At 38.5% G+C, this 13,939-nt stretch overlaps 1 protein-coding gene across 1 annotated transcript in view; it reads left to right on the forward strand.

Moving 5' to 3' along the window:
• The first annotated feature begins 11,801 nt into the window (after nt 1–11,801).
• Nucleotides 11,802–13,939, forward strand: part of KMO (kynurenine 3-monooxygenase) — a 63,837-nt gene continuing 61,699 nt past the window's right edge. The window contains 1 exon segment of the mRNA XM_043485382.1: nt 11,802–12,108. Within this exon segment, the coding sequence (XP_043341317.1) occupies nt 12,034–12,108 (75 nt within the window). The 5' untranslated portion in view covers nt 11,802–12,033.

Below are 13,939 nucleotides of genomic sequence, written 5' to 3' on the forward strand. Positions count from 1 at the left end.
CCTACTTGTATCCAATCAACAACCTCAAACCGAGCTGGCGGGACCAGTGGCCAATGACCAGGGAAGCGTGAGGGGGCGGGCTTAACTGCCTCCTCTTAGGCCCTAGGATTCCTGGGAAACTTAAGGGAAAGGAATGATGGGAAAGAGAGTTCGTGGTGTTTTGAACCAGTAGTTTGTTCAAAGAAGGCTGGAGTAATTTTCCTCTGTTACTGTGACTAACAGTGGACTAATAGCTAGTGAGTCTGTATTTAGTTGGTGGCCTAGAGTAGAGAGAAGAATTTACTTATTCATTTATGTGGGACTTCCCTGGTGGCTCAGATAGGAAAGAATCTGCCTGCAATGTGGAGACCCGGGTTCGATCCCTGGGTCATTTATCTACCATGTAATCACTCAATACATGTTCTATTTGCTCTATTTTCACCTGTTCCAGGTTACATCTTCCGTATAGAAATTTTAGAAAACGAAGTATAGAGAATGAAATAATAATTATGTATAAAAAACCAATACTGATTACTCAGGTCGTCTAACTTGTCTTGTACAGTTTCCTTTCTCTTCTGAATAGGTACTCTAAGAACTCTAATTTTAAATATAGTGTTGAAGATGTCCATAGTCATAGGTGATTTCAGAATTTTTATTGTTTACATTCAGGCTCTTCTAGTCTTTTGCATTGATAACATATGTTTTCAAATTAAAGGTGTGTCATTGTTATAGATCATGATAGAAGAGTAGGAACAGATAGAAAATTGCATTGAAACCACAATTTTTTTCTTTTTTTGTCTCTTTGAATTGCTTGAAACCGGGTGACAGTTAATCAAGAAAGAGAACCCTTGGATGATGTCCAGGAGTCAAAGGTTCAGAACCTGCAAAGCCAAGCTTACTAGAGTTAGTCTCTTCTCTATCAAACCTCTTGGTAACACTGTTTATGTTATTTTGTTGCTTATGAACTTGATTGGTACATATTTAAAATTTGAAAATTTAAATGAGCGAGGGTAATAGTTGAACTACCATCTAAACATTGAAACGTTGCAGAAACCCACCACCACCAACTTTTTGTGTTTCAGTATCTTCTCCTTCCTTCAAATAGATGAAGATTTATTTAGAAGTTAGAAGGTCAGGATAAAAGATAGTGGAATGGTTTTAGAAAACAATGAACCATCCACCCCATGTGTTTATGCTTTCCACCATACTAAACAAAAAGACAACACACCAAAGTTTAGTATGAGGAGAGTGTTGTTAGTTTTGTCATCCGTTTGACGAAAGCTACAGAAATAAGCACTTAAAGTTACTATCCTTCCCTAGGAAATGCTAACATTTTGATGTTAATTCATACTCTTTGTAAAATAAAATAAATTACAAATAGTGGAGTGGCATTTTCTTCCACATCTCTGGAGAAACTATTCTTATTTTGATGTCATACTCACCAGTGTATTTTTTTGGTTTGCATATTGGTATGCAAACAAAGCTTTTAAAAATTTAACCTGAATATACCTGTTCTATACCTGAATTCTATTTTTAACATCTAGCCATTATCTTTTTACTTAATAGTATTCCATGCCTTGTATTTAGCACATATTATCACAATTTCTTAATAATCTTTTTAACAATATTTCATTGAATGAATATAAAGCTTTTTATGCAGTTCCTTAATGAACAGTAATTTTTTGCTACTATATACAATGCTTCAATGATTTCTTTATAGGTTGTCTCTCTTCATTGGGTAGCATCACTATTTCTGTTACCTGTTATTTAGAATTTTTTTAAAATATTGATTTCTATGCCAGTTTTATATTACTTATTATTTGCCTGATATATGTTTCTCATTTTATTTTAGATAATTCTTTTTTATTTTGAGGATATCTTCTGTTTCCATGATACAGTTTGACTTAATGTTAACTGACAGATGTTTTGTAAATGGGCTGTTTTAATCTCTTTTAGACTTCACTTTCACTTTTCACTTTCATGCACTGGAGAAGGCAATGGCAACCCACTCCAGTGTTCTTGCCTGGAGAATCCCAGGGACGGCGGAGCCTGGTGGGCTGCCGTCTATGGGGTCGCACAGAGTGGGACACAGACTGACGTGACTTAGCAGCAGCAGCAGCAATCACCTACTGATACATGTTATGATTTAGAAAATTTTCTAGATGTTATATGTTATAAAATCTTTTAACACTCAGAACAACCTTATGAGGTAGGTCCTATTATTATTCATACTTATAGAAAAGAAAATTGTTGCCCAAGATCATCCAACTAGCCCACAATCTTTATTATTTTGCACACACATTGTGGGGTTTGTTTTTTGTATCATTATTAATATTCCTCAGGAAATGGAACACGACACTGAAGAATGATTAAAAATAATTTTAAAAATGTGTATGGCAAAGTTTATTTTCCAACAACAATATCTGCCATCCCATTTGCTTTTTCTCAGTGTGACTTTTTCACACGTGAGTCTAAATGGTATTGTCTCCTTCAATAGGCAGGTCTTATGACTCACTGATAGCCAATAGAATCTGAGAAAAGTGACTGCTGAAAGTAGGTCAGAAAAGCCTGTGCTACTTCCCTGTGATTCTCTTGAGACAACTACTCCGTGCTAAGTCATTCACCAGTAAAAACTGTGACTGCCCTGAAACAGTTGTGCTATACAAGCAGGCATTCTAGTCAACAGCTTAGCAGAGCTCCCAGCTGACACTTACCATCAATTCTCAGCCATGTGAGTGAGCATTCTTGGATATCCACCCCAGATGAACTCACATAACTGTAAAACTTTTACCAAAGCAAACTTGGGTCTGCTTGCCTGTACACAATAAAGCCAACCTACTGACACTCTTCTTCCTACATCATCACTTTTGTTACAGGGAAGAACTGACTTCATGTCGGATCTGTTTCTTTTACTTTAACCTTGCTTCCCATTGCTTTTGATCTCTAAAAAGACACTGTTCATACCTAATGGCCGGCCTTGGGGAACCCTGCTCCTCTGCCTGAATGTTTAACCAAAATGCCTTTGTTCAGGACCGTGTCCACCTATTGCTGTCTCCCAGAAAGGAAGAAATTAACTCATCTCCTCCCTGAGGCTTGCCATTCCAGGAGATATTTGTAAGATTAATGGCCTTTTACACTCTACCTCCTCACCTCACCTCCTTCCTCGCCCCCATCTCTGTTCTATAAAAGAACCTGTCATCTATACCGCAATAAGATGGTTATTTTGAGACATTAGTCTGCAATCTTCTTGGTCAGCTGGCTTTCTGAATAAAGTCCTATTTCTTGCCTCAACACCTGGTCTCTCAGATTTATTCGCCTGTAGAGTAGCAAGCAGAGGGGACTGGGATTTGGTAACAGTTTATCTCTCTTTCTTGAACCATTGCCGTAAATGAATACTGTAAATTTTCTGTATTATCTCCCATGTTTAAAAACAAAGCAAAATGAAACTGCCTCAACTTTGCATTCTGCTTCAACTACCTCTCCATTCCTAGGGCATATTCGCTCACCATCTTCATTCTTCTCCTCTCATTTTCTCATCAGTTTACTACAGTCTACCTTCAGTTCCAACCAGTCCATCTTAAAGGAGATCAGTCTTGGGTGTTCATTGGAAGGATTGATGCTGAAGCTGAAACTCCAATACTTTGGCCACCTCGTGCGAAGAGTTGATTCGTTGGAAAAGACCCTGATGCTGGGAGGGATTGGGGGCAGGAGGAGAAGGGGACGACAGAGGATGAGATGGGTGGATGGCATCACCGACTCGATGGGCATGAGTTTGAGCAAACTCCGGGAGTTTGTGATGGACAGCGAGGACTGGCGTGCTGCGATTCATGGGGTGCAAAGAGTCGGACACAACTGAGTGACTGAACTGACTGACTGACCTTCAGTTCACGTTACCCCACTGATACTGCTCTTGTTAGGTTCACCAAGGACCACCAAGTTACAAATGCTGTCAAAACCCTGACTCCCTGTCCATTGATGCTGAATAGAAATAAGCAGACAGAGTTTGACAGAAATAGAAAGTGTGGCTTTATTCCTTTTGCCAGGCAAGTGGGAGAACACAGGAGACTAACAGTTCAAGAACTCTGCCCCACTCACCTAGGGGGATTAAAAGAGGCTATATAGACTGGGACTCATTGGGGTAGATTAATGATAAGACTCAAACTAATGAAGGTCTTACATCCTTCTTTCTGCATTGTTTCAAAACAGTCTCAGCTGGCGTCAGCTGTGTTCATTTGTCTCTGGATTATTGACCTGCAACCCTCTTTCTGAAATACAAACAGCTATAAGGTTTGTTTTTTTGTTGTTGTTGCAAAAGAGTTCAGGGAGAATAAACACCAGGTGCAGGATATAATTTACACAGTGTGGCGGGGGGTGATAGGGTAACTTTGTGAAGGACAAATCTAGTTACCGACACTGCAGATTAGTAAGTTGAAAAACTAAGATTGATCAACTCTTTCAGGCTCATTTTTCCTGTTCTTTGTTCTCTTTACTTGTTCTCAAGAGAGGAAAAACTTCATTTCTTTTTTGCTGCAACACAAATCCGATAGACAATATCCTATATTTTCTGCATCAGTGATTCCATTGACTCGCCTCCCCTTTGGAAATCTCTTTCCTGATCTTGCAACATTGAATCTCCCTCTAGTTATTCCTTCATAACTATTCTTTGTTAGCTCTTCACTGGAAGATGAGGAAGTGCCTCAGAGCTCTGTCTTAGATGATCTTTCCTTTTTCTCCTGTTTTAAAAAAAAAGTCTTTTTAGCGACCTCAAGTAGAAAGTGTTGAGTTAACCACACACCTACATTTATTGCACTTTATAGAGTATTAGATCCATTCTTAATTTAATATTTATTTCCGTTTCTATTCATCCCTGGGCTTCCCCAGTGGCTCAGTGGTAAAGAATCTGCTTGCAATGCTGGAGACACGGGTTCGATCCCTGTGTCAGGAAGATCCCCTGGAGTGGCTATCCACTCCAGTAATCTTGCCTAAAGAATTCCATGGAGAGAGGAGCCTGGCAGTTACCGTCCACTGGGTCACAAAGAGTCGGACACGACTGTAGTGACTAAGCACATTCATTCCCTACACCTTTTTTCTTTTCGGACCTAAACACTCAGAGCCAGCCCTGCAAAGATAACAGAAAACAGAGCTGCAAGTGCCAAAGACCTGGTGAAATGAATAAACAATTATTGAGCAAGCAGAGTTCATCAAACAAAGTGAGACCATATTCTTTCAACTTCAACAGTTTAGCAATGATGAAAACAGAGCGAATATTGTACTAATTAATCTCTACTAAATTTTAATTTTTATAAACTTTTATTACTCCCAATAATGCAGATTTTAAAAAACTTAAATGTAGAGAAACATGAAAATATTCAGTGTCTCCTGTAAAGTAAACATACTTTACAGTATGCCCCTCTTGGAGCCATTCTGTTGGAAAAGGACCTGATTAAAGGATTAACAAATAATCAAATCCCAATGAGGGTGAAATGCAGCTGCTCCTGACACAATAGTTACCCCATAAATTCCTTATCCCACAGCCTCACATTCTTCAGGCTCAGAGGAGGAGGAAAACAAATTTATTAATTTCTTTTTTTCCTCAAAAAAATCTTCCAGAGAAAAGGAATGTGGTCATCTTTAACTTTCCTGAAGCCCCTCTGAAGCAACTCTTTTTTTTTTCATTTATTTTTATTAGTTGGAGGCTAATTACTTTACAATATTGTAGTGGTTTTTGCCATACATTGACATGAATCAGCCATGGATTTACATGTGTTCCCCATTCTGATCCCCGTTCCCTGAAGCAACTCTTTCTACTAGATTTTTAGGAAGACTAGAAAGACAAGTAGCCAAGGTTGAAATTGTAGCTTTGTAATAGTTAAACTTTTTACAAGCTTTTGGTGCCCTTTCTCTCACAGACACCCAGGGACCTCATGCTATCCTTCAATTTATAAAGTTATTGACTATGTTATTCTACTCAGATCTGTTTTCTCCTGTCAAACCTAATACAAAAAGTTAATTTTCTCTTTCAATCTCCTCCAACCCAAAGAACATCAAATCCACATTATTCAGGTCTTATAAAATGTAGCTACTTTATAATTCAAATTTCATTTAGATTTGTATTTTCAAAAAAAGAAAAGGAAAGGCAAGATGAGTCTTGAAAATTGTCACCTAATTGGAGAAACAGTAATATTGATTCTCCCTGATATGGGGACTGAGGAAATTCCTGGGAGGCAATAATACAAAATAGTTTTACCTATTCTACTGAGAGTGAACTGAAATAAGACCAGAATCTTGTCAGTACAGTAATTAAAGTAATAATGATCATTGCCTATCAGTCCACTAGCCTTTGTTGTAGATTGCATAGAACCACATGATTCATTATTAATCTCTTACATAATCTACTTTCTTGATGTATGGTTCTTTGGCTCAGACCTGGTAAGTTTGATCCACTCATAATGTTGATCCTCATAGTCAATCTTAATGTGTTAACACATTGTTTTAACTAGATCATTTGTGGAGTGGGTCAACAATGTCATATATAGAGTCAGGGTTTGAAATTTTTAAAAACTTTTTAAAAATAACTGAAGCAGACAGAATGTTACTCGGGTAATAATATCCTATCAGATGTACTTTTTGAGTAGAAGAGAAAAAGTTTGCAGTTATCAAGCAGACAATTATATGTAAATTTCAGGCTATTTTATCTGTGACTAAACTGCCAATGAATACTTCCATAGGATTTGTCTTTCAGATAAATAACATTCAAAATAAGCACATGACATGTTATGGAAAAAAGTTATTCAATTCCTAGGCTGAAAGAGAGCATAAAGATGAAGATCACTTGTTTAGTGTCATATGGGACATGCAGACACCAATGGAACAACCATTTTAGAAACAGACAGACCTTGCTAATTCTACACACCAAATGAGTGTGAAATCATCTACAGGCACAAGGCAGAAGCAAAAATAAAAACCGTCTAAGTTAATGTACTGCTAGCTTAAGCCTCAAACTACTGCAGTCTTTTTTCTTTTTTTCAAGTCATTTCTTTTTTTTTTTTGAAGTATAACCATTTACAATGTAATGTTAGTTTCTAGTGTATAGCAAAGTGATTCAGTTATACATATGTCTATTACTTTTTGTACTATTTTCCACTACTGGATTTTTATAGGATATTGCAGATAGTTCCCTGTGCTACACAGTAGGAACTTACTGTTTATCTATTTTATATATAGTAGTTTGTATTTGCTAACTTTCTGGCCAACCCATTATGAGCTGTTTGAATGTTTTGGAAATTAAGCCCTTGTTGGTCACATTGTTTGCAAATACTTTCTCATATTCCCTATCGCTTCATTTCCTTTGCCGTGCAAAAGCTCTAAAGTTTGGTTTGATCACGTTCCTTTATTTTTGTGTTTCATTTCTATTGTCTTGGGAAACTGACTTTCTCTTCCAGTAGAAGAGCCACTGGGTATCCCTTCACAGGAGCTGTCCCCCATGAAGTGTACACTCTGGTGTCATCTGTCACCCATTGTGCGGGCTCGCAAAGTACACGGTTGGTTTTTGACACTGCCCTCAGACCCATCTCTATCAGGGGAATGCAGGTGATTGGCCTGGGTGTCCTTCAGGCACTGTGCTCACAAAGTGGCCAGTGCAGATTCATCAGTACAGATTCCCTGTAGTCATGCTTTGGGACCACTATAGTTGTGCACTTACATCTGCTATGGGGACTACGGAATCATTTCAGTCCCAGCCCCGCCTCTGCAGGTGCCCACCCACAAAGACCGCAGCTGCTACCATGGGACCCACCCCAGCTGTGGGAGCACTAATAACCCACTCGGAAGTTCATCAGATACTGAGCTCCCAAATTGGCCACTGATAGTGTAAATCTGGATCACAGCTTCTGGGCCATGGCTCAGATTTCAGTCAGTCCTTCTTCCTAAATTATGCAGCCCCTGGGCGTAGGCTCAGATTTCAGCCCGGCCTCTGCTTGTGGACAACCCACCATTGCTTGCACACTGGAGCCTTGCTTTCAGTGAGCATGCTGAAAGTGAGGCTGTTATGGTGGGGCCATGTCCCTCCTTTTATGCTTGTGTTAACGATAGGGCTTCTCTGATGGACCAGGGCCTGGCCCGTCTACACCCTTGGTTGCTTCTTGGCCTATACTCCAGCCCCTTGAAGCTGTTTCCATGGAGCAATCCCCAGTCCTCTCCCCTGGTCTGTCTGCTGAAGCTCAGATTTTAGCACCCAGCTCAAGCACACCAGCAGACTTGCACCTCGGACTGGGGAGCGCAGCGGGGTGGCCAGGACTGTGCTTGTCTTTCTCCTTTCTGCCTGTGACAGTCTGGCGGCTACGCTCTGCTCTGAGCCTCTGAAGCTCCCAATCTATCCTGTCATCTCAGCCTCTGAAGGGTGTTCCTAAGGTAAGGGAAACTTCCCTCTTTCACAGCTCCCCTTTGGGGATGCTGGTTCCCTACCAATCCTTTGCTTCTTTCTTTCATCCTACCTAGTTACACTGTAACCTGTCTTGTAGCTTTGGTTGTATGAGCTCCTCTGCCAGCATTCAGTAGGGATTCTGTGAGAATTGTTCCACATGTAGATGTATTTTTGATGCTTTCGTGGGAAGTGATAAGATCTACATCCTTCTGTTATGCCTTCTTGATTTCCCTCCCACAGTTTTTTTTTTTTAATATAGTTTTGAGCACTCAGTTTAAAATAGTCATACGTAAATTAGGTAACATGACTTCCTAAACCCAAATAAATAACCATCAAAACAAACCTATAGAGGAAAAGGTTGGTACATTTGATATGCTAAAATTCAGAATATCTTTCATCAAAAGGCATCACTAAGAAAGCAAAAAGGCAAGCCAGAGAGTGGAAGAAGTTATTTGCAATATATATAAAGAATAAAACTCATATCCAGTGTCAGTTAAAAAAATAGACAACCCAAATGAAAATTGAGCAGTACACAGAGGAAGAAAAGCAAATGTGAATGAGGTGCCTACCTTTATTTATAATCAAAGAATGCAAATGAAAATGATAGTGGGATAGAGTACACATCCACCAGCAAGTACTGGATGTACCAACAATATACATGTTGATGAGGAGGTAGCAGAAGAAAAATTTCTGTACACTGTCAAGTAAAAGTAAAATGCTTTGGAACATAACTTTCTTTCAGAAAGTTAAAAATAAGCATAACCAGTATATAGTTCCTATACATGCTCATATGTGTGTGCGCTACACTGTACTAATATACAAGCTCATATGTATGCACACTACAGCGTACTAATATACAAGCTCATATGTATGCACACTACAGTGTACTAATATACAAGCTCATATGTATGCACACTATGTTGTACTAAAATACATGCTCATATGTATGTGAACTACTTTGTACTAATATACAAGCTCATATGTATGCACACTACACTGTACTAATATACATGCTCATGTGTATGCACACTACACTGTACTAATATACAAGTTCATATGTGTGCACACTACGTTGTGTTAAAATACATGCTCATGTGTGTGTACTACAGTGTACTAATATACATGCTCATGTGTGTGTGTACTACAGTGTACTAATATACATGCTCATGTGTGTGTACTACAGTGTACTAATATACATGTTCTTATGTATGTGCACCACATTGTACTAATATATCCAAGGTTGATCATAGCAGCATTATTCAAAATATTGGGTTGGCCATAAAGTTCGTTTGGGTTTTTCTGTAACGACTTATGGAAAAGCTCTAACAAGGTTTCTGGCCACCCAATATTGAAAAACTGGGAACACCCAAATGTCCATCAGCAATAGAATGGATAAATGAAAACAAGTGAATTAGAACACCTTGGAATAACAGATTAGTAAAATATTGAGGAAAAGAAGCAAATTTCAAAGAAAAAAAAAAACCAGCATAAATTCATTACAGTAAAGCTTAAAAAGAGGCAAAGAGGCAAAACGAAACTAACGTTTATTTATTTATTTTTGGCTGCCCTGGGTCTTTGTTGCTGTGCACGGACTTTTCTCTAGTTGCAGTGAGCAGGGGCTACTTTCTAGTTGCCGTGTACATGCTTCTCATTGCGGTGGCTTCTCCTGTTGCAGATCACAGGCTCTAGGGCGTGCAGGCTTCAGTAGTTGCAGCGTGTGGCCTCAGTAGTTGCGGCTAGTGGGCTCTAGAGTGCAGACTCAGTAGCTGTGGTACATGGGCTTAGTTGCCCTGAGGCATGTGGAATCTTCCCGGACCGGGGATTGAACCCGTGTCCCCTGCATGGCAGGCAGATTCTTAACCTCTGAACCACCAGGGAAGTCCAAAACTAAAGGATTATAAGGTTGCTTGTATGAACGGCGATTACCTCTGTGAAGAGACTTTTGGCAATGGACATGTGTAGACTTTTGGGGCCCTGGCAATTTTTTTTTTTTCATAGCCTGAGTGGTAAATACATGAGTACTTGCTTTACAATAAGTTATTGGACTGTATACTTGGGTTTTACGTGCTTTAGTTTTTGGTGTTGTATTCCACAATGTTAAAAAACAAATGAAACAGTTCTCTGTATACTGACATTAAATAATTCTTGAGTTTATGTTGTAAATGAAAACCTGGAGTGTGGAAAAGTGTATAAAATTGGCTACTATTTATGAAAAAAAAGGAAGGAGGTATGAGGGAGGGACAGAGAGAGAGAGAAAGCAGGTATTCATAAAAGAAGAGGGAATAAAAAACAGTGGTTATCTCAGGAAAAATAGGTGGCCAAGGGACAAGATTAGAAGAAAAACGTCTATTCATTGTATACCCTTTTGTACTTTTTGTAATTCACACCATGTAAATGTATTAGCTATACTGTGTGTGTGTGTGTGTGCTCAGTCATGTCTCACTCTTTGTGACCCATGAACTCTATCCTGCCACTCTTTGCAACCCCATGGACTGTATCCTGCCTGGGTCCTCTGTTCATGGAATTTTCCAGGCAAGAATACTGGAGTGGGTTGCCATTTCCTACTCTAGGGGATCTTCCCAACCCAGGGATCAAACTCCTGTTTTCTATATCTCCTGCATTGCAGGCGGATTCTTTACCACTGCTACATGGGAAGCTCATTAACTATTTTAAATAAATAAATAAAAATTCCTAAAAAAAAAAAGAAAAAAAATTCCCAACAACAACACTGATTATACTTATCCACAAGAGGTCACTATCGAATGATGGTGAACTCTAGTTCCTCATCAGAGAAAAACCAGTCTGAAGTCTCCCTGCTCTCACCAGGAAGTTAAGCAGCATCTTCATTTACATTCTTACTTTATTTTACCTGTCATGTTCTGTTTTTTTAAAAAACCCTCCAATTCAAAAATATGCACAGAAATTTAAAATATACATTTAAAACAGAGCGAAAGAAAACAAAGAACTGAAGAGACAGTATGAAGCAATGAATGAATTTACAAAAAGCATAATATTAACCATTTCCCCTAGGATTAATACACAAATTAGATTCTAACGTTTCTAGCATTTGATACAAAAAAGGAAGTATTGTCAGTTTTGTAATTCAAAATCTTGCTCAGGAGAATATTCAGAGTATGAAAAATGTTTTCCGTGGTAGAGTCAGTTAAAGACAATCCTTTAGGTAAAATTCCTGACCAGTCTTAATAACAAGAATAATCCACAGAACAATTGGGAAACCACGCCATACTCTGGGACACCAGATCAGGGAAGTTTCATTCATGGGTTAGTCATGGTTGAAAATGAAACTAAGAATACATACTATAAAAAAGGAAGAAGAAAAGCCACAAAACTTGTGCTTTAAAAATTGTGTCTTACACATAGGAGAGTGTTCAGTCTTCACGTGGCTGGATTTTTCAAAATTTAGCTATTGCAACGAATTCCCTTTTTCCTAAAGTTGAGCTGATTGTCCTTCCGGCAACTAATGGGTTAAATGCTACTTTCTAAGTTCAAGGAGAAACAGCCCTGCTCAAATGCTGTTGCTGGCTCACAAATGCAGGGCTTCAGGCAAAGACCGACCAAGGGAAGTCAGCGTATAGGAGACAGTTTTCTCTACGACAAGAGCTGCAACAGCTATGAAAAACACTTCAGCAGTGATGGATTCTTCTGATATTCAAAGGAAAAATATAGCTGTCATTGGTGGTGGCTTGGTAAGAATCTATTTGGATATATTATTCCTGGTAGTGGTATTATATTATCATTACTTTTTTGCTTTTTTATCAGAGATTGATTGCTTTTATTAATATTTTTTCTATCAATTTTACTGCAGTATTATTGACATAGAGCACTCCATAAGTTTCAAGTGTACAGCATAATGATTTCACTTACATACATTATAAGATGATTCCCACAATAAGTTTAGTGAGTACTTCTCATTGCAGACAGATATAAAATAGCAGAAAAAGAAAACATATTTTTTCCTTGTAATGGGAACTATAAGGATTTACTCTTTTAACAACTTTCATATACAACATACAGTGGCGTTAATTACATGTTACATCTGCGGTGCTTATTTATATTACAACTGTTAGTTTCTACTTTTTGACCACCTTTGTTGTCGTATAAAGATATTATACCTCTAATCTTCCTCACCTATTTCACTTATCTTGATATTATTAATCACTTGTAAGGATTGTTCACTTTCTTTTGAAACTTTTCTGATATTTAAATACACCTTTTTAAAATGTGGTGTTAGTTTAGTTTGCTCTTTCCTAAAAGAGCTATCTTATTTCCATTAAAAACAAAGGTGTCCATTTTCCCTTGTTTTTTCTGTACAGCATTTTTCAAAATAGAAAATAAAGCAAATTGAATTTGATTAATCCCCAAATAGACTATGTGTTAAAAAAAATATTAATGTAAATAGTCATTTTAATCAAAACATTTGCCGCTTTGGTTAATAACTCAGTTTGTACTGTCTAGTAAGAATAAAAGTGACAAGAAACATGAAGTTAATGCAGCATTATCACATTGAATGTTCACCAGTTATTTGAGTAAGTGGGAGTAATACTTATTCAGTCACCTTATCTGGCTGGTCCAGTGGAGCTGGTCCTAAGTTGGTGGAGTGAGGCACAGAGCAGGTGAGATGAATGGGCTGAGATGGCCCCACATCTAGCAAGAAGAGGGGAGGGGGTGTCTCCTCTCTGCTTCCACTGTTATTATATGAAAGCTAGTTCTACTTAACGTGGGGCTGCCTCAGTGAAACTGTATTTCCCCCTCCCTTAGCAGAACAACTATTTTGGAATCAAAATATCCCCATTAGTTAAAGTTTAATCATTTTGGCTTTGCCTTTGGCTTAATCATGTGCATGCTTTTAGATCATAGGTATTCATTTATTTCATTTACTCTGCGAAAATTTGCTGAGGGCCTAATGATGTGCCAGACACTGTTCTAGGTTGTATGTAGATGAGTACATTTTGTAGCACACATAGAGTTTTACAGTTTGTGCTAATTCTGACTTGGGTGTTGCCTTCCTTTTTGTGTTTTCCCTAAAGTTTGATGACAGTTCTAACATTTCTGGTTTGCTATTGTTGTAGCCATGTGTTTCGGGAAACAAACTCATTCAGAAGGACAATGCAGATAGTGGAGTGCAGTTTCTTACACCAGCGGGCCCAAGGGAGAGTCTCCTCTTAGCCAAGGACCCCGGCCAGTTTTTGTGAAAACCTTATATACACTAAGTGTATGTACACAAACCTACCTCCCCAAATTCCCTGACAATCAGTTAACCCGTGATTCATATGCCTTAAGCCTAGGTAGTTAACAGTGGATAATTATCAATAGGCCTGTGGTCATGCCTCAATAAGCATAATAGAATGTACGATTCTATTTGGTTACAACAGATAGTTAGGGTATTCTTTTAGCGAGAAGGAGGCCTGGTTTTCCAGTTGGTATGTCGTTTCCATAGATACTGGGCGTATAGCTCAGAGTCCACAGTCCAGCCCAAGATGGAGTCCTGCTTTCAAGATGGAACCTGTTCTGATTCCT

Source organism: Cervus canadensis, chromosome 13, assembly GCF_019320065.1.
Source record: "Cervus canadensis isolate Bull #8, Minnesota chromosome 13, ASM1932006v1, whole genome shotgun sequence".
NCBI classification, from domain to species: Eukaryota; Metazoa; Chordata; class Mammalia; order Artiodactyla; family Cervidae; genus Cervus; species Cervus canadensis.